This window comes from Mustelus asterias, chromosome 5 (assembly GCF_964213995.1).
Source record: "Mustelus asterias chromosome 5, sMusAst1.hap1.1, whole genome shotgun sequence".
Taxonomy (NCBI): domain Eukaryota; kingdom Metazoa; phylum Chordata; class Chondrichthyes; order Carcharhiniformes; family Triakidae; genus Mustelus; species Mustelus asterias.
Window position 1 is genome coordinate 93,489,565 of NC_135805.1, and position 27,614 is coordinate 93,517,178.

Below are 27,614 nucleotides of genomic sequence, written 5' to 3' on the forward strand. Positions count from 1 at the left end.
GTGAATCCCCAAGAGGCTATACTGAGAAGATTGGGAAAGTTGATACATATTCCCAATTCTCAATTGCTTGCTCCAGATATGAACTAAGTTTTTGATTTCTTTCTGAATCTCTAGGAAATTTGTATTAAAAAATGCAATTCTCTAGTATCTTTCATGACACTCCAAATACTTTACAGACATAAAGTAGTCACCGTTGTAATGTAGGAAACTGCAGTAGCCAATTCATACACAGTGAGGTCTCACAAGCAGCAATGAGATAATGATAAAAGAATTGTTACATTGATGTTGGTGAGCGACAAAATATTGGCCTGGACATCAGGACAATTCCTCCGTTCTTTTTCAAATAGTCTCTTGGGATGTTTTACATCCATTGTGGCATTGGTGTAATGCATCAGTAGAAGAATGACGTTCTTTGCACTGTACTGAAGTGTTACCCTAATTATCTGTTCAAGTCTACAGGACTTGAGCTCTTGGCTTCTGCTTACCACTGAGCCAACAATGGTAGTCAGTTTTCTCCCAGTATCTTCCAAGTCCAAAGTCAAACTTTAGGCGAGTTGACTTTAAAGACAAAATAATCAACTAAGGCGAAATCAGCTGCAAGTTCCAAATAAATGTAAAATTTCCTGAGTTAACTTTTAAATTATGATGATTACTTTTGTTCATTTTAACTGCCAACTTAATAGAGTCTGCATTTTGAATAATATCATTTTCATTATAAAAAATATTATTCTAGTAAAAACACTCTAGATATTTAAAATCAATATTTATTAAGTGCTTTATTACTTTAACCATTGTACAGAATATATGTATATTTTTAAAATCCTATATTCTCTCTTTTCATGCAGTTTTTTCTGCACGCATATAAGAAATGGAAACTATTCCTAAACTGATGCAGTTATAATTTCTGCTGGTTTGCATCTCGTTCCTAAAATGAAAAACAAAACAAATCATATATTCCTGCAGGCATACAATCGGTGTCATATGTTTTCATTTTACTGAGTTTATTATTGCATCGTCATTTACTTTAGAAACAGACAAAACACTAACATGTATACTTGCATAAAGTAGAAGTCAGGAAATTAATTCACATGCTTCTTTCCATTTTGATACTACAATCATTTAAATAGCTTTTGTATGTCAAACAAATAATACCCTGAGTATTTTAAAATGCAACAAATAAATAAATCATAGAACGGAACTTTGATTAAAAAGCAGTGAGACTAGCCAACAAAATAATGTTTTATTTTGCTGAACAGTTCTCAAATGTTGTGGTGTTCTGAACAATTTCTAGATCTTGGATGCTAGAGGCATCTATGGTGCTATGGTCACTGGCATTGGTGCTAACCATGGAAGAGATACTAGCTATGAGGGAGTGCATATTTTTGGCATATATGTCTCGAATATTCATGTAAGGTAAATCAGAACAATCTTCTACAAGTTCTGCATTGCAACGGTCAATGTCCACCATTTTATGCTTCCTATAGTACTTGGAAAATTTATTGAAAATTATAGTAATGGGGAGAGCAACTACCAAAATCCCACATAGAATGCAGACGCTTCCTATGAGTTTTCCTAATAGAGTGACAGGGTAAGTGTCCCCATACCCGACTGTGGTCATGCTGATGGTTGCCCACCACCAGCTCATAGGAATACTATGAAGCCCTGACTCAGTTTCATCTTTTTCAACAGAATAAGCAAGGACAGAGAATATGGAGATCCCAACTGTCAAGAACAAGAGCAAGAGCCCAACTTCATGGTAGCTGTGCCTGAGTGTGGCTCCCAATGACCGTAGCCCCACTGAGTGCCTGGCCAGCTTCAGGATACGGAATATCCTCATTAGACGAAGGATTTGAATCACTTTACCCACGTTTTCTAACTCCTCGCTGTCTTCATCCATTGACTCCACACCCAGTGTGAAGTAGAATGGTAGAATTGATACAAAATCAATTATGTTCAAGGGGCTTTTGAAGAATTTCTTTAAACTTGGCGTGACCAAGAACCTTGCAATGAACTCCACGGTGAACCAAACTATGCATGCGATCTCTAGTCCTTCTAGTCCAGGATTAATTATCTCTTTGCCATCCTCATCAAATTGTTGGAACTCATGCATGCTGTGAATGCACATAGCCACAATGGATGTAAGGACCACACTTAAAGATAAAATCGCCAAGATTTTGGCCAGGAGTGAGTGTCCAGGATTTTCAAACCTGATCCAAACATTCTTTCTTATTTCTCCACACCACATATTGTTAAATTTATCCAAATCTTTATCGAAGGCTGACAGCTCTTCAAAGGAAGAATCAACACTTTCATCACTTTGCTGTTCCCAATCTTTATCCACCTTTCTCTCTTGGTACCTGTTGCTGCAGCAAGAGTCAATGAAAAGTTCATTAATCCCCCAATACTCGATCTCTTGGCTGAAAGAAAATGCACAAAGCTCTTCCATGACGTGCAGTTTCCCAGTGTAGTAGAAGTTCAAAATGTACCGAAACAAGCAGGGATTGCGATCAAAGTAATATTCCTTGTCCACAACATTGTAATCATCACAAAGCTCTAAAATAGCTTCCTCAGTGTCACAGTTCAGTAGTTTTCCTAACCTGGTGTGAGGAAACCGCAGCAGGGTACCCTGGTCGACTTTCTGTTTAAATCCTCCCACGTTTATGTTGATAAGTTCATGATCAGGCACTGTCCTTTCGAAAATCTGCCCATAAACCATGTCGACGAATCCTTATCGCTTTGTTGCTTCCATTTAATATCTCCAAGTAATTGACACGTTACACCTAAAATACAACAATTGTTACTTAGCATCTTACAGTTGAAAACATAAAGGACATTACAAGAAATATCTGTTATCATTCTAAAACAGAGGTCATGGAGGACACACAATATAAAATAAGCATTAAATCACGCATGATACCATAAGCAATTACCTGTAATGTGATTTACAGTATTTACTGAAATTCCCTCAAAACATTTACTTTCACTGGTTATTTATGATGCATGATATGAAGATAGACTGCAAATTAACTATATATCCCAGAATCCAATGAAATAACACATTCAAGACCCACAAATTGCATCGGGTCCAAAGGTTCAAAAGCTTATCTTCCGGAACAGTTAGTCAGACTAACAGTGGAAATGAGAGCTCCAAAGTTTGAGCACAGTTTACAATATTTCAACAAGAGAAAATAAAATATGGATTTAAAAAGCATTTATTGGTTATATTATCAATTGAAATTTGTTTATTTTTTAGTACAGAATTAACAGACATTAGATTTGTACAGAATTAACACTGACATTAAATTTGAGGAACGTCATTGAGTACATCAGGCATTTATCTACTGATATTACTAACTGAAATTTCTAAACAATAACGTTTATATATATCAGGCAGTGGTAGGAATAGATTCAGAATTCATCACAGGGGATGGTGATTTGTTAGAACAGACTGACCAAGGAGTCTTTGGAATGGATAGCACGGTAAATTTAAGAAGGTGCTAAATAAAACCTAAATTATGCTTTCAAGAGTACATTGGGGTATTTTTCAAACTTTTAGGCTAGCCAGATAAAGCGCACCAGCCTTCTCTAGTGTAAAAACAGAAATACACAGCAACTGGGGTGTGAGAGAAACAGAGCTAACATTTCGAGTTCAATATGGCTCATCTTCACAACCTCTTCCATTTCTAACCCAATGCCCTTTCCAGTACCCCACAAGGTGCCTTATGCCCATGTGTAGATGAAACAATCTTTGCTGGGATACAAAACCCAGAGAACGTCAGTGAAGAGCATCTCAGCAGTCAGAGCAGGGGCCTGAGCTGCCTCTCTGTCTGTCATGAAGTCACAGGGGTTGCACCAGTGATAGGAAAAGAGTAAAAGTTGGTAGTTGTACAAGGGTATGCACGAGTCCTTTACTTATTGTTAGAATGTTAAGTTTCTGTTTTATATGAGAGTCACATAAATATTATTGTCTTATGCCACTTTGCAATCTTGGTTACTGGCTGGAAAGTGGCATTTTCAGTTGTGCGATGATGAATGGGAAAATGTGAATTGACAGCATGCTTTGACAGGGTGTTGCGAAAAGAAAGTTTAGTTGTTTGTAGTCATTGCTTGGGAGGACAAAAGTGGCTTCTGCATGTGGTTGTTAAATGGCTGAATCGGTAGGACTATGTAAACCCCAGGATAATGTGAGCATTCCTGGCAGCAATGTGTGCCATTGGTGATGCGCTGCCCAAATCACTTTCCACTTCTTCCTCCTCATATTCCTTTCCTTCCTCAGAATCACTCATAAGAATCTGTGCTGCATTTTCCTCCGACAGATCCAAACCTCACTGTTCTGCTGCAATGTTTTACAGAGCATAGCACAGCACTATTATTCTGAATCTCCTGGCTGGATCTATCCAGGCACCTGAACTGCACCTTCAACTTGTCAATTGTTTGTTCAGTGATTCAGCTGGGGTCATATGACTTTCACTGAATCACTTTTTGGCCTCCCTTTTGCCTCAATCCTTGTCTCCAAGTACCCAACGGTAAATCTATTTTGATGTGTGAAGTGATTACGGTGAGTGAACTATAACAGGATGAAGGAATCATGTCAGCCATCTTGGATTGTTGTGCATACCTACATAAACATCCTTTTCTAGTTGTACACCATCTGCACAATGATGGAGTGGAGCCACTGTGGTTGACAAATACTCTACTGATTCATAGTTGCCTTAACTGCTACATATGAGAAGCCAGTCAGGGCCACAAATCCAAGCGTCCACTTATTCTGTCAGATGTCATTGCAGGCAAAGTTCACATAAATTGCCAACCCCGGCAAGGAAACTATCAATCTCATGTCTTATCTATTTGTCGTGCCACTCAACGCAAGATGCTGCCAATGTGACTGGATGAACCCTGGAAGGATCCAGAGCAAAGGAGTTGAGGGTGGTGGTGACTTTGACAATGACTGGTGAAACATGGCCAAGTGAACTTCTCGGCAGCATGTCTTACTCTAGCAGGCTGCAAATGCCTGCCATGACCTGACGCAACATGCTGAGCCTCTTGGGACACTGGTGTTCAAAGATGCTGAGGAAGATTATCCTCTGCTTGTAGACAGTATGAGTTTTAACAACACCAGGTTAAAGTCCAACAGATTTAAAACTCTTACTGTGTTTACCCCAGTCCAACGCCGGCATCTCCACATCATGTAGACAATATGCCAGCATGACTTTCAGCTCTCTGCTGTCCCCCTCTGCCCTGTAGATCTGTGACCAATAACCTATTAGTGGTGTTGGTCCTCCGGCTGATGGTGATGATATTGCTGGTGGTCATCTTGGTCCTCATTTGAGGAGCACACAGTGCAAACAGTATCCATGTTGATCAAACAAATCAGAATTCTGAAGTGCAGATTACACTGTCAAGTGTGCGGTCACCTTCAAAGGTGGGGGTTTTAAATCATCTCCAAGGTGTGTAAAATAACGTCTCAGGACAAATATTGTGAATAAACCCTTTCATGTGAGAGGAACGGAAGCAGCTCAGTGTTAAATGGAATATTTCCTTTTTCATGGGGTAGAGTTTTCTGCTCCGGAGACTAAGTGCAATGGCTAGCAGGAAAAATGGCACATCTGCCGCCAGCTGGAATAGTGGCTTGAACGTCAGACTGTCTGCTTTTCATTACATATGTATGAGCAAGATGTAAATCTCGAGGCGGGGCAGGCTGCAATCTCATTGGATCATGTTTCCAGGAGCCATATTTAAGCCACACCCACACACATCATTCACTCTCTGCAGCTCAGGATTTGTCCCGGCAAGTGATGGCCCCCCAAAGTAAAGCAGCTGACTGCTCCCAAATTTAGTGATAAAGCACCAAGGGTACTTCTGGATTTGGTGGAGACACACCAGGACGTGCTTTACCCCAGCAATGCAAGATGGACGTCCACCAATCTTGGGAGAAGGTCACCAGTGCTGTCAATGCCAACGCAGCCCACGAGAGAGCTGCCATCCTGTGCATGAAAAGGATGAATGATTTCATCACTCCACCGGGGTGCCAACTTTCTCTTGACTCTCAACTCCCACAAGCCCATCAGGCAATCTCAGGGATCTCACACACTGCCATTACATCACCACCAACTCTCACACATTTGACATCTTCATCTCTTCTCACAATTTGTGCAGTTGACGTTCTCAGTCCTTACACTCAGAACCCACAGAAAACAGGCATCCTTATCATCTGCCTCAGCAACGTGCCCATCCGTCTTTATGCAGGATAGGATTGCCCACAGCAACTGGGAGAGATCCCGGAGCAAAGGTAGGATGTTCAAGTTTGGGCCCCTCACAGAGTTTGAATATGAGACAGTGCTGGTCAGTGAAGAACAGATCCATGCCTGTGCCAAGGGGGAGATTGGCATCTCCAACCCACATGGCTGTGTAGTGAGGATATATGCAGCGCTGGGGACAGAGTAGAGTGAAGAGGCCTAAACACTTGTCTCGCTGAAACGATTGCCTGTGCAGAGAAACCACAAAGCCAATTCACAATGTACCTGCTACTTGAAGTAGATAACTAGTGATGATTGACATCCTTGAGGCACCTTGCATGAATGCAATACTATGAGAGCAATGAGGATTGCAGTGCTGCTCCTGCCTCTTAAAGGCTGCCAATCGCAGTGGAATGTCACTGAGATGTTTGCAGAAGCTGCACTATCTGAAGTCTGCTAGCCAAACACCATGTTACAGTTATTATCTTATAAAAGAAAGGCCACATGCTCCCAAGGCTGCATTACCTTCCAAGGACAAGTCCATCGTGTAACTATTCATTCAGAGATTGATGTGCTGCGCTGCGGCCGCATGATAAAGATTGCAATGAAGTTGGTTATGTGAACCCAGCATGGAGAACAAAGATCAGAAGCTACTACTGGCTAATCGTCATCCTCCTCCTGAAACCTGGTAGCCATAAGCAGGTCATATGCATGCCTGCCTCATCTGCCTGTGCTGTGGCTTCTTCCTCTGGAGCCGTCACTTCCTCATCCTCTTCCTCATTGGCAGAGATCTGCAACCCGTCCACCTCGCTTTCTGGCAAGTCATCCCCCTTTGGAATGCTAATGCTGTAGAATGCAAAAACACATTATGTTGCTCAAGGCCCCCTGGGGAGTGGAGTGTAGTGTGCCACCTAACCTGTCCAGACATTGGAAACACATTTTTGGGATGCTAATAGTCTGCTCAACCAATGAGTGTGTTGCAGCGTGTACCCCTCCTCAAAGGCACTTCGTGGGCGCAAAAAGGGCATCATCAGCTACATCTTCAGCAAGTTGCCTTTGTCACTGAAGAGCCAACCTTGGATGCACTGAGGGGCCCTCGAATATCTGTGGCAGCTGGGAATGGCTCAAGATGTACGCGTTATGGGAGCTTCCAGGGTATCTTGCACATACCTGCATAATCTGCATCTAATTATTACAGACCCACTGCACATTTAGTGAGTGGAACCATTTCCAGGTAATAAATTGTACTGGCTGCTGCCAGGGAGTTCTTAAAGCCACATGAGTGCAGTCTCTGGCACACTGCACCTGTGGGAATCTGAAGATGGCTGCAAATATTACTGTTCTTGTAGCCTGGCTGGCCTCACCAAGGGAGAACTGGATGCAATTGTGTGCCTTGCTAAATAATGTCTGTAACCTCTCCGTTGCACTTGGGTGTAGGAGCTGGAGAAATCCAGCAGAGGTTCCCAGTGGAGCCCTGGAAAGAGCTACTGGTAAAGAAATTCAGAGCAGTTGGGAGCCACTAGCAATTGATGGCCTCACAGTCCCTGCGGCATCAACTCCTCCTGGAGAATGTGACAGATATGAGTGACTACACCTCCAGATATGCAAAGGTGTCTACAGCATTGGCTCTTGATCATCTGGAGGAATAAGAAACATCTTCTGTACACCCTTGTTCTTGCCAGATGCCCATGTACCATGCTTCTGTCAGCTCCCACTTCTGGGTGTTCAGTGGGCCTTGCTGGCTCTTGATCATTAGAGGGAGAATCTTGCCTTTTCCCTCCCTGGTAGTGATAGGCCCTCCTTCTCCACTTCCTTTGTTGCCTGACTGGCAGGATGAACCCAATGCTTCCTGTTCCATCCATCATTCCCTTGTGTTCGTCTCTGTGGAAGCAATTAACAGAAATGGGAATGAACATAAGGCTGCAATGATCACCTTACATTCACTATCGAGGCTATCTGTGTGGAGCCATGTGTTCTGATCATCCCAGCCATTACACCCCTCTCAGTCCCTTCAATCAGCTCAAGTGCAGTGGTCAATTCCTCCCACAAGTCCTGAGAGCATGTTTTTCCATACTTGTTTTTCAATAAAGCCATTAGATCAGCTTGAAAAATGGTGGTGCTAATGTTTTACTGCCAGACCAGCTTCAACGCCCAATTCCACACCCGACGAGATCCCTCCCACCATACTGGAGGAACAACATGTTCAGGTTTCCCTCCAAACAATCACTCTGCTTCCTCAAGTGCAGTGTAATGAAATGCAGGTGAACATACCTCAAGGTCACATGTAAAGTGATGAATGTCAGGTTTATGTCACTTATATCCGGTCGTGAATTCACTGATCTAATTAGCCGCTGGCGTGGCCCTATGATGTGGAATGATTCTGACGAGTTGCCTTTAAAATGAGTATTTGTGATATTTAAATGAATGCAAATGTGATTCTCGACATGGCGTGATGGGCTGCCCTGCCCGACCCACTAAACCTACCATAAAAGTAGAGAGGGGACAACTGCAAACTTTTTTTATACACCAGTGGGAAACTGACTTTTGCCCCACCTCCACATTCTCACTGGCAAATTCCAAGAAGCCCCAGAAACCTGTGAAGTCAAAACTGCAAAACCCAATGTAACTAACCGTCCAATTCTCATATTGAAATTGGCAACCTTCCTAGACTGATGAGGTTGCATGCAGTCTCATGCACAGGTGTAAGCTACAGAAGTCAGTTTTCCAATGCACTCATTTTTTCTGGATTTCACCTGAACCAAATCCACACGCTCACCTTGTTAAATCTTACCCCCGTACACACACACACACAAAGCGCAACCACACACAAAGCGCAACCACACACAAAACAGAGTAAAGCATTTTATATATATATATTAAAAAAACTTTGGTAGAATATTGGAAGAATCCGGGAGAAACAGTGTAAATAGCAAATGGCTACTTACACCACTTTCCTGAGGTTTCAGCTGCTTTCACAAAAGGAGCCCCTGTGGAATTTCAGAGCCTATCAACCTTTGACATGATAGATTCCCTTTACAGAAATTGATCAGATTTGTCTTTGTCCTAAGAAAACAGCCACTAGGAAATGTGGACACATTGCTTGATTTGAAAGGCAGTTAGTCCCTTCTGGCATCACTTTAAGTTGTTCATAAAAAAGTGGTTTGTCTTCAAACACTTTAAATATGCTAAAATTACAACATAAACCACCTAATGAGAATCAACCCACTCTTCATACACAATGAGCATAATTTTTGTTTCCCCAATGGTTTTAACAACCAAAGGATGAACACATAATTCCAGACAGCTTGTTGTTGTGGAGAGTATTCGACTTTTGGGAGCATATCTGGCCAACGATGTGTGCCTGTAGCACCTAGGCAGGGTAAGCCATTGGTTTAATCCACCCTGCCTCAACCTCATCATCAGTACCAGTGACTTCAGCCTTCCAAGCAAACATTCTGGAATTCTCTTCCTGAACCCAGCCACCTACAGGTGCAAAATACCGCACATGCTGCAAATCTGAAATAAAGACAGAAAATGCTGGAAACACTCAGCCGTTCTAGTAGCATCTGTGGACAGAGGAACAGAATTAATATTTCATTAGAACTTCGTTATCTCCTCCTATTTCCTCCACTACCTCCTTAAAACCCAGCTCTTTGACCATTCCTTCATCACCCACCTAATATCAGTTTTCACCCAGCGCCCATTATTTTGCTTTAGTCTCTGAGAAGTGACTTGGAAATTTCTTGTGGTGTGTTTAAAGTAGCTTGCATGTGCAATTTCTATCTGTTCATGCTTTTCAGACCAGAAGGTCATTCTGTGGCATTCAGTCATCTTGCGGGTGACATTAACTGCAAAGTACCCAAGTACTCAAATAGTGTGTAACTAGTACACACAAGAGAGAGCATGTGTAGATAGTCATCAACTCCTAGTTGACATCTGCGTGCTGCCTGACTGCCCCTATGAGATGCCAAAGATCATTGCAGATGCCATTATGGCCTGCCTTTTAACCAAAAACTGAAAACAAACAGAGGGAGAAAAAACTAATTAAATTCTCTCTGCATTCGACTGCCCTGCAAACCATCTTTTCAGCAACCTTCACCTCTAAAGAGATGGACACAGTGTTGACATCACCAAATCTGCAAGGCCACTGGGATTGATGGTATGTACTCAGAACTCCTCAAAAACTAGGACGCAATTGGATGGATGTTGTAGAATGTGTATTCATGTATATGGTTCCATGACCTGTACACAAACGCAAGAGTTTTCACTTAGTGTGATTACAGGCATGGCTTGTAAGAGCTGCAGAGGATCTTGTAGTAAACTGTTTAAGTTTTAGTCCTTTGTCATAATTTCTACACAACACAGCAACTTTACATGGTGTCAGGAGCTGGCTGAGATGGCACAAGGACTTTAGTGCCTCTAGCCCGCTTATCTTTGATGAGAACATTGGCGACAATTGGAAAAAGTTCAAAAAGAAATGGCACGTATACTGCCATGCTGGTTGCTCTGATAAATCAAAGAAAGTACAAGCATACAAACTGTCGAACCAGAGGCGGTCAAAAAAATCTGAATCCTCTGCCTTCCAAGCTCAGGAAGACCAAGAGAACCCTGAGCTATTTTTAAAAATTGAACACTCATGTGTGTCCGTAAAAAAAGGTCAACATGGACAGACACATTTTTCACACCACTAACCAGAAACTCGTTGAATCGGTACAATCATATACCTCAACATTAAAATTCTGACAAAATGGGCATATTCAGTACTCTCACCAATGGAACTTGTAAGAGACCGTGTAGTGTATGGAATACACAGCATGCAGCTGCTCCATGAAAAAACTCATGGGAAGCTACAGAATGTGTATTTATGTATATATCGCCTGGACCTGTACACAGGAAATGATGTGTCAGTAGTGCAGAAGTTCTCACCAATGTGGCTACGGAGCTGCTGAAGATCTTGTAGTTAACTGTTTAAGTTTGTCATCATTCCTACACAACCCAGCAACTTTAAAGATGTGACTTGCCATACTCACCTCCAGCATCCTTGACACAGCGGTAAGCCCAGATGTCTGCTGCAATTCCAAAATCATTGCCAGTCCAAAGGTAGAAAAACCAGCCAATGATACCAAAGGCCATTGTCCCATTGCCCTCGGTCAACAGTCTACAAGGTGGTCAAATGGCACAGCCTTAATCTGTACTAACAAACTAATGAGCAACTGTAAGTTCTGTATCTATCTTGATGACAAGACCAGCCAAACACAGATGCTCAACAATGATTTGCCTCAGGGCACCGGGCTTTTCCCAAAATGTAGAAGGCAAATATGCCCTGTACCAAACCTGGTAGTTCATATGGGTGGCATGGTGGCACAGTGGTTAGCGCTGCTGTCTCACAGCACCAGAGACTTGGGTTCAATTCCTAGCTTGGGTCACTGCCTGTGTGGAGTTTACATGCTCTGCCTGTGTCTGCTTGGGTTTCCTCTGGGTGCTCCGGTTTCCTCCCACGGTCCAAAGATGTGGAGGTTAGGTGGACTGGCCATGTGAAATTGACCCTTAGTGTCCCAGGATGTGTAGGTTAGAGGAATTGGTGAGGTAAATATGTGGGGTTGTGGGATAGGACCTGGGTGGGATTGTTGTCGGTGCAGACTCAATGGACGGAATGGCCTCCTTTTGCACTGTAGGGATTCTATGATCTATGATTCTATGATTCATCTAAACCAATGGCATAGTACAACTAACGCAGGCATCATTCTACAGAAAGCAAGTAAGATTCTCTCAGGCAACCTGGATCTATTTATATGCTACCTCTGTACCTGAAGCCTCCACCTCATCGAGAGAAGACCGTCGTGTCAGAATTCCATCAGAACAAAAATTCCACAGGGGCATAACATAACACTTCTTTCTCTGGAATGCAACTTGCCTGTAAGCCTTACCCAAAATTCCTGTCCAGGTTGATGCCCAGGTCTCAGGTCTCACTTCATCAACATTGGCCAAAAAATAAAAACAACAAGGTCCAGAAACTAACTGCCAAGTCATGAGGGAGCACAGCCAGACCACTTCGCACTGCAACATGGACCTAGTCTACACTGCAGAATAGTGCTCTGCCATACAAAGATTTGGATGTGGAACCAAATGGCACCATGAGGACGGTATCAGGGATGCCAAAGTCCATTCCAACTGAGTGGCTCACAGCGTTGTCTCATTGCCCCATCTACCATTCACCATGATTTCACAAGATGGGAACAGTCATGATGAACATCAACCTTCCCATTCACAAGAACTTGAAAATCTGCCATGACAGTGCTTCTGGGCAGCACGGTGGCACAGTGGTTAGCACTGCTGCTTCATAGCGCCAGGGACCCAGCTTCAATTCCAGCCTCAGGTCACTGTCTTTGTGGAGTTTACACATCCTCCTGTGTCTGTGTGGGTTTCCTCTGGGTGCTCCGGTTTCCTCCCACAGACCAAAGATGTGTGGGTTAGATTGGTCATGCTCAATTGCCCCTTAGTGTCAGGGGGACTAGCTAGAGTAAATGCATGGGATTATGGGGATAGAGCCTGGGTGGGATTGTGGTCAGTGCAGACTCAATGGGCTGAATGGCCTCCTTCTGCACTGTAGGATTCAATTCTATGCCAGTCATTCAAGTAAACAGTAGCGGGTAGTCATGTAACTAGTAACAAAATCATGGAATGCATGTAACATAAAGAACCAGCATCTCACTGATCCAATCCTGGCCTCAATATCCCATGAAGACAGTGGACTATGTTTAACCAAATCTACATGGGACATGGATGATGCAGCCATTAGTTCGCAAGTGCAAGGTGAGAGATGACCCAAAGTGCAACTGTGACCATGAATTCAGGGCATGGAACACAAATCCTGCCCACTATGATCTGTTGCAGGAGGTACGTCATTTCCCCATTCAGCGCCTGGGAAACAATCAAAATGGATTACCAACTAGACATTATTGTTCCTTTCAAAACTGATTCGGAAAATTTGATCAGATTACTTGCCCGCCCTTTTAAATGCCAGTTAAATATAATGCCAACTTTGCAAGGGGAAACGGGGCTTAATAAAATAAATAATTATTTACTTCTAGATTATATTTGAGTCCTGAAATTACACTGAGGGTTACTAACATACAAGTCTTTCAACCATTTTAGCAGCATTATCATCCCATGCTAAAGTAGTGGGCAGATGAATTTCAGACATCCCACAGCAACATTTCAAGCCCCAGCGCTAGTGAGCTTGACCGAAAGAAACATTTTAACATGACTGCAGTGATAGCCAAGAGCTGATGAATAAAATAACTTTGGAAATTTGTAAATATATTGTGCTGTTCATTTCTGTGTTGTCTGTGTTTCTATGGTATTACGAGCACCCCAGTTGTAGAATTAAGTTATGGGGATCACCCTATAAGATTTTGATAATTCTACTAATTTTTAGAATCTGTAAAATATTTGGAATTTATTCCTTAATCATTTTTTTAAACAAGGACCAGTTTGACTGATGTTAGACAATTAACAGTGTCAAGGTACTTGGGGAACAGGAAAGCAGTTGTTTGTGAAGAAACTAAACCATTTTATTGTTTTACAATGGGGTTCGTTCGAGTGTTGAGCTGAAGCAGCTGTAAGTTGTCTTTATGGCCACACTACAATTAGGTGTTTATGTTAAATCAGTTTGAAGGAACAACTAAAAGCAGCCTGAACTTAAGGCACTGTTGAAACAAACTATGTATTGCTTTAATTGATCTGTATCAGACAGGAAACCTTAATTCTCTGGTATTATGAAAGGAAATGGCCTTAAATGTTGATTTTAATAGTATTACTGTGGCACTTGGGTTAACAGATGTTGATAAGAGAATGTAATGTTATTTATGGCTTCTCTGTACCTGGAATGAAACATGCATTTGTTTGTGATGGAATATAAACTTCTAATGGAGCTGTGTCTCCATCCTGATATCCTGAAGTTTTGAAAGGCACTAAATAAAAGTCAAGTTTGTCTTTATACCTCTTATAATGCTGACTTCCCAGTTCCATAATCAAGTTTACAATCCCCAAATACCATTTAAAATAGACTGCTGCCTTCATTTTGTTACTGTTAAAATATAAGAGGCAAACTTGTACAATATAACCATCTGATTTTGAACTTTTGGTCACATTATACCCCAAGAAAATTTGGAATTAATAATAGCATGCTTGCCAAACTTTAAAGTTGAAATGTTCGGGAGATTTGCCAAACATGTTATCATCCTGCACTTTGGTTTTTTTTAGTTTATTTATTCGTCACAAGGCAGGCTTACATTAACACTGCAATTAAGTTATTGTGAAATTTACCTAGTCGCCACAGTCCGGCACTTGTTCGGGTCATTGCACCTAACCAGCACATCTTTCAGAATGTGGGAGGAATCTGGAGCACCCAGAGGAAACCCATGCAGATACGGGACGAACGTGCAAACTCCACACAGACAGTGACCCAAGCCAGAAATTGAACCCGGGTCCCTGGCGCTGTGAGGCAGCAATGCTAACCACTGCGCTACCATGCAAACTGAACTCTTCCTGTTTCACTCTTCCAAAGTGAACATAACCTTCGAGATTTTCCAGAAACTCCACTGTGACTTCGGTGGAATATTCAAATTCAGTCATTCGTTTCATATCTCTGGAGAAATTATAGTGGGCAATTGGGAAAACCTGGAAAATATCTATGACTGTGAATTTGAACAATGATTACAAACTTCTCTAAAAGTGCATTATTGATATTAAGTTTTACTATTATTAAATTACACTAACCTAGCACATGATGTGTACACTCCTGGCCCACACTTGCAAATAACTACTTTGTCACTGATTTCAATAAAATCTGCAATAATCCATAGTCAGGGGTATAACTCTATTCTTGTCAACACATCACACTTCACAAATGGCAGCAACTGCAACATAATCACAGCCAGCATCTGGTGTTTTGAATGTGTTTAGCCTAATTCTCCTGATCACATAATCATTTCTGCATGCAGTGTGTCACCAATCTGGTCCTATTCCATGTTATATAATTTATTGTATTGTATTATCAATTAAATTAAAAGTTCAGTGTTATTTGTATTATGCACATCATGTACTGTTATACAAAAAAGGTTGGTAATCCAAGATGATAGCATAGGAGGATTCATTGTGATTGATAGGCAGGGCACTCATGGAAAAGAAGTTTGGAAATTTCCAACTAGCATAATTTTTTTAAAAATTGTTGACATCAGAAAAATAGTGATCAAGTGTCAAAAAAAAAATCGCTTTTAGGGGGAAATACTTTGCACTAGATTATTCAATCTTTTGTAAGTTAAATGATTAATTAGGCATTTCAGAAATGTTAAATGATCATTGTTACTTATTTGGGACTCCTGCTTCTTGAGTACAGGATGTCAGTTCATCTTATAAGCAGATTGCACACCTTACATTGAGAGAGTTGCACTTTATTTATTTGCAAGATAGCTTCATCGGGGGGTTTAACCACAGTATCCTTGAAACCTCAGCCAAATATTCATGGTGTTTTACATTTGTACTTTTGCAGTCTCTCTGATGGTGGATTAAGCCATCATTCATTGCAGCATCAGGAGAACAGGGGCTGGAGTGGTGGGAAGATTGCCAAAGATGTCAATGTCAGGGAACATTGCAACAAGAACGTGGCTACAATGCAGAAGTTAAAAGACCAGGATGCAGTGCAGTGCATGTTGAGGTTCCAGGACCAGATGCTAGGCCAATGGAGAGATGCACGAGAGAGACCCATGATTCTCTCATTCTCCACAGGTTCCAGCAAGCATCATGCATTTGAGAAACCATCAGTTCTAGGACATATCCATGAGGCCTCTGCTGATTAAGTTGCAAGATGATCACAGGAAGCTCTGATCTCCACAAGTCAATAACCCTTGTGCTTATGGGAAGCTGGCAATGACCTCAAAGCCCACAGATCTTTCAGCCTGGCTCACTGGATCAATGCTGAATGCACAATCTATCTGACCCTTTTAGAGACAGCATTCATCACCTCTTTGATGAAGCGATGTGGGGCTGCCTGTAAGATGCCACGCATATTCCATGTAGAGCCCGGAAAGGAGCCACTGGCGTGGAAGTCTAATTCTGACTTAACTTTTAAAGCCACTGGCATTGGGTTTCTCCCATCCAAAGGTAACTTACATCATCCGGAAAGAGATTGCACATATCAGTAACTACCTCCTTTGACAGCCTCAGACATTGCCTCTCTGATATCATCAGTGTGTAGTTGAGGCAGAAGCAGTAGACTCCTCATTGCTCTGCATCAAACATGCTCTTGGTTGTCTCCTTCCTGACCACCCTCAGCCTCTCGTCTTGCAGCAAGTGGTGTCTCTTGCTGGTCTTCTGGCTGCTCTTCAACCACACGTAGTTCAAGTTTTGCTCTGCACCATTCCTCTTCCGCTCGAGGTTCCAGGAGCACTGGGTGGGTGAAACTCATTTTGGGTGCAGAGATTCAGCAGAAAGCAGAACCATGGTGAGGGGGTGGCCTTCAATGGTGACCTGACCTTCAACAAACAATGTGCACCTGTAATCAAATGACACTCAACTTTGTCTTGGCTGAATTCACTCTTGTATTAACAGAGCTAGCCCTGGTCTTCCTTTCAGTGGCCCTGGACCTCCCCTCAATGATTCTTAACCTTTTCCAAGTTGCTTCCCAGCCTCCTCTTCCAAGAAAATCTCCAACTCTCACCTTCCACCTAGAGGACTGCTTCACCTGCTCACCAGCAGCTTTAACTAGTCATGAGAGTGAAAGCTCATCATTCCCATGCATCTCCAAATTGCTCAGGTAGCACTTAATTGCTAAAAGTTGCAATTTAATGAGTATTCATTGCATGTAATGCCATTAAAATTACCTTCCCACCACATGCCACCGGCATTGTCATCCTGCTTCCACACCACTGCTGGGACAAATCGATGCTTCCATCCCAACATTGGGGTCTTGACACTGTGCTTCCCATACTATCCAAAGCTCTCACAGCCTCTTTCCCCATTCCCTCAGCCAGCAGTCCTTTGTGGTGAATGAGTTTTAAGTGGGTTAAAATCTCATCCTATACTTCAGAACACAGCATTTACTTGGAATGTTTTTCTAAACCCTCTCTGGGAAATAATGGTCAAAAGATCCTCAAATGTGACAATTATTATGACATGTTCATTGCTCAGGCACTTAATGTTCTCCCACTATATCATCCATAGGTCATAAAAATCAGGGAAATACTTCAACGTCTTACAAGAAGGTCTGAAAGTGCATTGGGATGTCCTGAGGTTCCGAAAGGCACGGTATAGATGCAAGTCTTTCTTTTGTGAAAGAACATTCTAAACACTTCTGATGAAACAAATATTGGGTGGAATTAAGCAACAGAGGATTCACCAACAAGCTGAAGAACCTGCATCACCTCCATGGGGGAAGGCCCAACATAGTCAATGCCTATAAGCACCTAACTAGCCACCATTAGATCTTCCCTGGTGTTAAGAGCCCCAGGGGGTGGAAATCCCTCCCATGAGCCACGCTTTTGGGCATCAGAGGACAGCAGCTCTCCACTGCATGCAACGCCAACAGGAGCAGCTGCAAATAATGTACCCACCAGGAGCCTAGGATCGTCGAAGGATCCAAGCCACAGGTGAGTGAGGTTGAGGATTGTGGAAGAAGAAGAGAGCGAAGGGGATCAGAAGAAAGGGCATGGGGGTGAATTTCAGTGGGGCCTCTCCCTTCCCCACGCCCATTCTCTCAATAAATCACTGAAAACAACGGTCCTCCCTGAGATACCTTAAGCAAACCTGACAGGTTTGCAGTACAGCAAACCCCACACCCACTCGCCATTGGTTGAATACCAGGTGGAGGGATGAAGCCCTTAAGTAGGCATTAGTTGGCACTCAACTTGGTTGCCCCCCATGCCTAGTGCTTCATTATGCAGAGGCAGAAAGGTGGCTGAGCCCACAACCAGCACCCCTCATGGCTGATTAAGTGACACCCTCTAAACCCACTGCTAGCATTGCATTAATTTCCACCCATCAATTCTGTTTCCATTTCCATGGATGCCTGACGTGCTGAGAATTTAAAAGTCTTTAATTGTTTTCTTATTTTAAAAATAATCAAAGGTTTATCCTGATCGATCCAATGAAGCAAACAAGATAAACTGCAATGTTGTATGCCTTGTTTTGCTAATTAATTAGAATTTTGCATTATTTTTTTAGCTGGTGGCTAATATTGGTGAGATTTATCCTAGTGCAGAATTAAATCAAAAATTAAACTAAATCAAAAATCAATACAATGTGAGAAAACATTTATTAGAAACTGTGTTCTTTGTTCAGTGTTTCTAAAATATTAATGTTACAGTGATAAATATACCTCTAACATCCCAATAGCATTATGACTAGAGTATTATTGTTGCTTTAGAATCACAGTTGAAATCTGGCTGGGCAAGTTTAGTCAGTGAACAAATGAGCCATGCAGATGGGAGGCAGTCTGAATTACTGACTGTGAGTTAAATCTATTGGCTCGCACTGTCAACTCCCAAAACCCCTCCTATTGGGCAACAATTAAAATTCAAAAGAACAAAAAGGAAACGATGTTTGCATTGGTACTTTGTAGCCGATCCTAAAAAGTGGTAGATTGAAGCAACATCCTTAGAAGGCCCACAAAATTCTCTTGGATTTATGTTGCTTGATATGGTTCATACATTGTGCCATTTGCAGGCAGATCCGCAGACAATGTAATCTACCTCTATGTCACAAACAGTATCTTATGCATTGCTGCATCAAAGCAAAACGCTGGGGACGCTAATGAAATAAAACAGAAAATACTCGAAAAGGAAATACTCGGCATATCAAGCGTCATCTGAGGAGAGAGAAACAGAAGTTTAGAGTCGATGCTCTTTTGTCAGGACTGATTTGTTTCATTGGCCCAAAATTTGCTGAAGCGCAGCATATAAGCACCATGGGCTGCAATCCCCCCCATTGTTTCTGGGAGTGCGAGCTAAACAGAAAGGGGAGCTGAACTGAACAAGACATCTGGAACCCTGGCGAATAATGGGACCGACAATGTATCTCCTTAAACTAATTAAATGTCAGGTCAGGCGGAGCAACTGATGGAGAAATAAATAAGAGTTCATCAAATTTAAAAACAGAAAAATAAATGGAGGGAAAGAACAGTAACATTCAAAAAAGGGGGGAAAGTTAGGAAAAATGTAAATGTTTCAATTGTGAAAGCTTGTAGCAAAAAAATGTACTACCTGCGAACGTGAGAGTTCAGAAGTTTAATGTGTTCCCTTTCTGGGCCTCCAGGATTCAGAGCCATAAATCACCCCCATTTCGCATGGAAAAAGCAGCCTTAACTTTCTGCAATGAATTTAATTCATATTTACAGCGCAAATCCAGGAACTTAAGGGGTGGCTAATGGCGTGCTCCTGTCTCTGGAAAGCAAACGGCAGAGTGGCGTTAACTGGAGAGCAATTTCTGATGATTCGGTATCACACTCCATCAGTCCACCGTGCATAAATTGCTGTGGTAGCGGGACTCTTCACCTACTAATAATGGTGTGCCCCGTGAATTGATCGTTATATTTCCAGCAAATTCTGGGCCATTAGCTATTAATGGACTGCTCACCGTTCTAAAGTTGTGCAATATTAACCCTTAAGATACTCTCCAAATGATCTGGCTACCTTCCTTGACTGAAAATAATGGTAGAATTTGCACAACATTAGCACCCATTAAAAATCAAACACTGGCTATTAAAATCAAAGACTGACGCGCGCGTTTTAATGACTAGTGATACCAAGTATTTAAAAGGGGCAAGATTGTTTCTCCTCGAATCACTTGAAATAACTGCTGTCAAGATTACAAACAACGCCGCTTCGAAATTAAATGTTAAGCAGGCAGATTTGTACGCGGTTATAAATAGCTTGGTGGCAACAGTAAAACAGGAATTTTTCACGCTTTTACAGAAATTGAGCATCCCCTTGGGAAAAAGTGGACGGGCAAATCAGAGAGAAAAAAATCAATAAGCGCCCATAAACCTCGCACTGAGAGCATCACACCACTTTTACTATGGATCCACGTATAGAAATAATGGCTCGAATGAACCAAGGTCTAATAACTAAACTCACGATTTAGCATCACAAACTTCAGCCCCATCTCGTCTCTTTCGATGACATTGACCTCGAAATCCTATCGAGTGTATTTGCTTAAAATTTGTATTGTTTTACAACAATAACGGGGCGGGCGACCTCACTTTCCGGATATCTCTCGTAGTACGGGCCATTGCCCGTTTATTAATGAACTTCTTTCTGCTCTGTCATGTTGCTAAAGAAACATGTGTCCATTCGGACATCGAAGCGAACTGTCTGTTCAGAGACACGTTGAGCGGACATGATGTGAAAAAGAGTGCGAGTTCAAATGCTCCACTGTTGTGTCTCAAAATCACTTCCTCATACCTATTCTAATCTCGCCAAGTTAAGATTGTGACATTAGCAACAACCGAGACAGAGGACAATGGCAAAGGATAAACGCCAAGATTTAACTAATTATTACGTTGCATTTACATTCAGTACCTGAGTTTTTAGCATGTGTGAATATCTGAATAATTAAACGAAGCTGAACTTGAAATCTTACACCAGGTGACTCACAACTGAGTGAATGTCAACATTTTGGCTTTTTAGTTTACACAGCAACTGTACTGCAAGATCATTTTCGGTGCGTTTAATGAGTTACAAGGCGACCTCCGAAACTGGAGAATGTGAAGTACCGAAAGATGTACAAATATGAGGCAGATACCCAATTTAGAATATAAAGGAATAGTGCTTCAGGAGAAAAAGACACTTCAATGAAAAACGGACGGCGCCGCTCGAATGAGTGATTTAAAGAAAGTATGACGAAGAGCTTGGAAATTACTATTAACGTAACATGGGACTTTCATGATGTTATCTCCAAACACTTCTAATAGTTCCAAAGTGGTAGCGTTACATTATATATATATATATATATATATGTAATGCGTTCCGGATAATGTAGTCAACTATACTCAGGTTTATTTTAAAAAGCCGAGGAAATAAGCCGTCCATCTAACATGTCTAATACATTAAGTCATGGGTGTGTACCAAGTAGCGTAGGAAATGCATCAAGACTATAACTGCAAACCCAAGACACTAAACGCGTGCGACTGTACAGGTGTGTGGATGTTGTTTATGACTTTCGATATCTGGAATCTGGTGGAACCTATTAACAATCTTAAATCTGTTCAGCAACATTCATTAGTTAGATTAAGTTTCATGCCGCGAAAATTTACAAACAATTGCTGCTACAAAAAGAATCCAAATGAACAAATGAAGCAGTTAGCTAAGGAGCATGTACAGTCATTGATAACTTCTGAAGTATAATAATGCACGTGTGCGTTTATTACCTTTCTTTGACTTTTGATATTATAGCTTTCGTCCAAAAGTACGCTTCTGCCATGCAGTTGCAAAAATACACAAAACCCTTCGAAGTCCATCCTGGCCGTTTAAATTGACATACAGCGTGTGTGACTTGAGGCTGCTCGCTCCCCATGTTCCGGGTTCAGGCTCTGAGCGCTGCTGCTGTTTTGCGGTCCGAGCACCGGATTATATCTGGAGGCGGGACTTCGCTCATTCGCCCGCTGGTTGGCTTGTCCTTACCTCGCTGCTCAGTTTGATTGGCGAATCGCTCTCTCCCTGCTTTCTCTCTCTCCTGATTAAAATTAAACGTTTAAAGTTCTTTTCAGCAAACTGCTATTCATTGCATGGATCCCAAAAGGGGCTGCAAAATATCCTCCCCCCCGGAAGGAGCGCATTTCAATCAGTTTGCCCAGTATCAACTGAACAGCGTGTCTGAAAAGCCGGCGTCGCTCTTTGGGTCAGACTGGATTAGAAAGTGTGGGAATTGTCCAACCCTGTGCCCTGGCAAACATCCAAACGTAGCCAGTTGACAGATCCATTAGGAAGTCACAATCCGTTTTCCATTTGCTTGGCCGTGCAAATGAATAGAATAACAAACACGATTAGACCACAAAAGTAAACGACTATCCAGTGGGTATGAATGAAAACACGCCGATTCCAACTTTAAAATAATTCATTAGGAAAAACCGAATCGATGTCAAATTATTGCATTCCGAACTATAAAGCTTTGGGCTTGTTGTGACTGGCACGCTTTTAGACTGCTGTCACTTTTGACCAATTTAAAAATTACTTCAGAGTTTATAAATGTTACTTGGTTTAACAATTCACGGGATTGTTATAGCGCAGTAGGAGACCATTCGGCCCCAAACCTTCCCCCCATAACCCTGCACATTCTTCCATTTAGAAAACAGTGGAATTATTTTCTGAATGCCTCAATTGAAGGTGTCTCCACCAAAATCTCAGGGAGTGCATTTCCTATTTTAACCGCTCCCTGTGTGAAAACATTTTTTCCTCTTATGGCCTGTGCTATTTTGCCATTTACTTTAAAACTGATTCCAGTCATTCTTGAAACTTTCGCAACTGGGCTCAGTTTCTCCCCATCCCCTTTGTCCAGACTCTTCATGATTTTGAATACCTCTATCAAATCTCCTCTCAACCTCTCCCTCTTCAAAAAAAACAGTCACCACTTCTCCAATCTATCTTTATAACTGAAGTTCCTCAAGTTTCAGCACCACAGAAACAAAACTGAACAATATTGGCAAAAATGGCCCCACACAAAAAAAGCAGAAAATACAGTGACTTAAAACAATAAAATGGAAATAATATTGTTTACAAAATTAGCCAGGGATATCCAGTTATGGGGTACCTGAAGGTTAACCATTAAATATTATTACATGCAATTAAATATAACATTTTATTTTACTAATTTAGGGTGACAATTGTAAGAAAATTGAAAAGCCACTGTCCAGTTAACCCACCCCTATACCGTCACAATGATATTTGCTTCTGAGGCTGTGTTTGATGGAGAATATGTTACGACATTATTTATTACAATCACTGCTTTCTAACAATAATTTAGAAATGTACCTAATTTTTAAATTATTTCATTTGTGTGAAAATCACACTTCATAAAAGATGCAAAGGCTTTAGGGGGTGTGTAGAAAATATTTGCCAGCATGTTTTCGGGGATGAAGGACTTTAGTTACCTGGATAGATTGAAGAAGCTGGGGCAGTTTTCCTTGGAGAACAGAAGATTGATTGGAAGCTTTCAAAATTATGACAAGTATAGGCGGACTAGAGAAATACTGTTCGCATTCTCAGAAGGATTGAGAAACGGAGTACACCAATTGAAGATATTTGACAAGAGACCAATGGTAACATGAGAAAAGGCTTTTGGATGTAGCAAGTGGTTAGGATCTGGAATGCACAGTCTGAATGTGTGGCAGAGGAAGATAAGATTGTGGCTTTCAAAAGAGAATTCAATAAGCACCTGAAGATTAAAATAATGCAAGGCTTTGGGAATTGGGCAGGGTAGGAGAACTAGCTGAATAATTCTTGCAGAAAGCTGTAACCATTCTGTGATTCTATTATACAAACAGCAAAATACAGTTTTGTGCCCTTGTACTGGAAAGTTGTGAATGTTAGTTTTTGAGAATCACTGAAAAAAGGCACATGCCAAAGCTTTTCATCCTGCACTCATCAGGACATTCACAAGAATATCAAATATAAAGGGAAGACAATTTATACTTCACAAGAAGAGAGTGCTGATTAGGTGGCAAAAGGACTCGGATTGATAGAGATGTGCCATGGAGAATGCACCAGTAAATTGATGACTGAAAATTAACTGCCAAGATTTGTTTGAATTCAAACCAGACAGGTTGACAATGATTGGTCAAGAAATTGCCATGGGGAATGAACCAGAAAATGGCTGTAACTTTTTTCATTGAAACAAGCACAATGTGTATATGTTCTTTCTGCCTGCAGAGGACATGGCACTGTGTATTAATATATGTAATTTCTTGCACATGCAAGTGTGCCACACTGTGAGCTTGACTGATAATCTTAAGTTAGTTGTAACTGTAATCCTTAGCACACTCGATATTGTTTAACAAATTTGTCTAATCACAGAATCACATCTAATGTTGGACACTGTGGGCAGGATTTTCCAGCCACGCTCGCCCCAATGCTGGAAAATCCTGCCCGAGGTCAACGGACCTTTCCATGGTCTGTGTCCTGCCCATGACAATTCCCGTGGTGGGCGGGACGGTAAAATTCTGCCCTGTGTTTGAGTTTCGCAAGTATGGCCTGGTTGGATATGGTCAGTGCCTTGCCTGTTGCAAACCTCTGAAGGGCCATGGCTGTTTGACACACTGACAGTTTGCAACTAGTTGGCATGGAACAACATGGTACAGAGGGGTATTAAATGAAACATATTATGAATTAATCACTTGTGTAATTCCACTATATTACACATAGATATTTCTTATTTATTATATTTCTATAACCGAAAAGGCACCTGCCTTAAGATGTTAATGTTTCCATCTGGTATACTGGGGCAACTCACAGGTCAACTAAAATACTCTAAACTCTTTAGCCTTCCTGCAGTCAGACACTCCCCAACCTGTCTGTTTTCAGTTGCTCCCTGGATACTCATGTTCTCAGTCAAAGAAAATTCTGCTTCGAATGAAGTAAAACATTAAAGGAACCTAAGGAATCTCCAGTGATATGAAAAACAATTGCCGGAATTCTACCGCCCTGCCCGCCACGGAATTGGAGGGGGTGAGGGGCGGACAACGGAAATTTCCATTGACCTTGGGTGGGAATTTCCGGTCTCGCCTGAGTGAGGCCATAAAATCCCTCAAATGGGTCCCAGGATTGGTAGATTGAACAAGAGGTCATACATCTAAACCAAGTCTAATGTTAAGGTAAAAACACAGGCAACAAATTGCTTTAGAAATTGCTACCTACTCATTCCACTGGATTGTTTTATGGTGCTTGCTAATTGCTCCTTAATAGCTTTTTAACTCTGAATAGTTGTTCATTAATACCCTTTTTAACTGCTTAGTAGTCATTCATCATTAATATTTTTACCTACATATTCACATTGCAAGTAGTCAGCATTATTCAGTTAATATTGCTTTCTAGATGTTTTTTATTTGAGTCAATCTATCAGTGGGTATAGAGGTATTTTTGGGTGATAGATATTTTGGATGTTTGAACGTGATGGGAACAAGATGACAGATTATTTTTATTTTGTTTGGTTAGTGACTGTGATATAATAAGTGTCTGTTTGTTGACTAATAACCGACTGACTATTAACCAACAATTTTCTATTTTCTCAGATATTATATGTAATCAAGTATTTTCACAGGAAAATCAGGTATTAATAAACTGAAGGCCACTTGGAGTATACTGTAGCTAAACCATTGTCTTAATGTATTCACATTTGTGATAACATATGTGTACAGTATAGCGGATCTGCAGGAAATAGAAAAAAAAATTCATTTTTTCTTAAAACGTATCATTTTTCTTTTACCCCATCCATTCTTTATGTGCTTAGCCTTTGTTTCCACTTTGACTCGCAGAGAAACTTAGAAATGTACAACACAGGAGGAGGCCATTGAGCCCATTGTGCCTATGCCAGTTTTTTGAAAAAGCTATTCAATTTGTCTCACTTTTACTCTTTCGTCATAACCCAGAATATATTGAATTCCATTCTGAAAGATACTGAATTCACTGTGCAAAACAAAATCCTCATTTCCTCCCGTTGGTACTTTTGCAGATTACCTTAGACCATAAGACAATAGGATATAGGAGCAGAATTAGGCCATTTGACCCATCAAGTCTGCTCCGCCATTCAATTATGGCTGATAAGTTTCTCAACTCTATTCTCCCGCCTTTTCCCCGCAACCTTTGATCCTATTACCAATCAAGAACCTATCTATCTCCGTCTTAAATACACTCAATGACCTGGCCGCCATAGCCTTCTATGGCAATGAATTCTATAGATCGACCACCCTCTGGCTGAAGAAATTCCTCCTCATCTCATTGTCCCTGGTTACTGACCCTTCCAACTTCCTTATCTACTCAAATCAAAACCCTTCATAATTTTGAATGCCTCTACTAAGACTCTTGGTCACCTTAGTGCTTTAGAAAACAATTTCAGCCTTTCTAGTCTCTCAAGGTAACTGAAGTCTCTCATTCCAAGTAAATCTCTTCAGTATCTTCTCCAAGGGCTTCACATTTTTCCTATTGTGTGGTGCCCAAAACTGGCCTCATTATTCCAGCTGGAGCCAAATTAGTGAATTATAAAGGTTTCGGCATAACTTCCTTGTTTTTGTACTCTATGCTTTTATGTATAAAGGCCTGCTTCAATTCCATATGTTCTTTTCAGCAGTTTTATCAACTTGGCCTTCAAGAGGTGTATATGTAAATCCCCAAGTCTCTCTGTTCCGAAACCCTTTTAAAATTGTGCCATTTTGTTCATATTGCTTCACTTTTTCCCTTCCAAAATGCATCATTTTACATTCCTTTGAATTAAGCTTCTACTGTCATATGATTGCCCATTTTACCTGTCTGTTTATGTGCTCTGGAAGTCTGCTACTATCATCTTCACTCTTTAATGCATCTGTAAACTTTGAAATTTTGTCTCAAATCCAATGCCAAGACTTTCCGGCCCGCTGTGATGGGTTTACCCACAGCATCGACTTTGTTTGGGACTGGAAGATCCTGCCCATGGAAGGGGCTGGAAAATCTTGCCCCAAGTCATTTATAGAAAGAGAAGTGGGAACTCTCTTTAGACTTCTAATTGGATATAAAAAATTCTTCACTACTACTTTGCTTGCTCTCTCACAGCCAATTTCCTTTCCACATTGCCACTGCCCCTTTAATACCATAAGCTTCTATTTTGTTAACAAGACGATTATGTGGCACTTTATTTAACACCTTCTGAAAGTCCTTTTACACAAGATCAACTGAATTACCTTCATCAGCCCACTCCATCATTCAGTCGAAGAACACAATCAAGTTTGTCATACATGATTTCCTTTAACAAATTCATGTTGACTGTTTTTACTTAACCCATATTCTTCCAAAAGGCAAAATCTCATTTCTTCCCCTTGGTGCTTTTGTGGACCATCTTAGATCTGTGTTCCTGGTTACAGACCCTTTGTAATTTAATTTTGCCCCAGATTATATATTCGCAAAATTACTTCGCCACCAAAGTTAAGCTGACTGGTTTATATTTACCGGGCCCAACCCTCTCACAATTTTTGAACAGGGATGTTATATTTCCAACCCAACTGTGTTTTGGCACCATTCCTATTTCCAAGGAAGAGTGAAAAATAGTGACCAGAACCTACATCAATTCCACTTTCAATTCAAATCATAGAATCCCTTCAGTGCAGAAGGAAGCCATTTGGCCCATTGAACCTGCACTGAC

General features: G+C 41.3%; 2 protein-coding genes across 2 annotated transcripts in view; one reads left to right on the top strand and one right to left on the bottom strand.

Annotated features, from left to right (window-relative positions):
* Nucleotides 1–1,240: 1,240 nt before the first annotated feature.
* kcns3a (potassium voltage-gated channel, delayed-rectifier, subfamily S, member 3a) lies at nucleotides 1,241–2,716 on the bottom strand. The gene has a single exon (XM_078213740.1). It carries the CDS (start codon nucleotides 2,714–2,716, stop codon nucleotides 1,241–1,243), a length of 1,476 nt encoding a protein of 491 aa, XP_078069866.1.
* A 10,306-nt stretch (nucleotides 2,717–13,022) lies between these two features.
* LOC144493999 (uncharacterized) overlaps nucleotides 13,023–27,614 on the top strand; it is a 44,186-nt gene continuing 29,594 nt past the window's right edge. Inside the window, exon 1 of the mRNA XM_078213572.1 lies at nucleotides 13,023–13,133. Within this exon, the coding sequence (XP_078069698.1) occupies nucleotides 13,023–13,133 (111 nt within the window). The remainder of the gene's footprint in view (nucleotides 13,134–27,614) is intronic.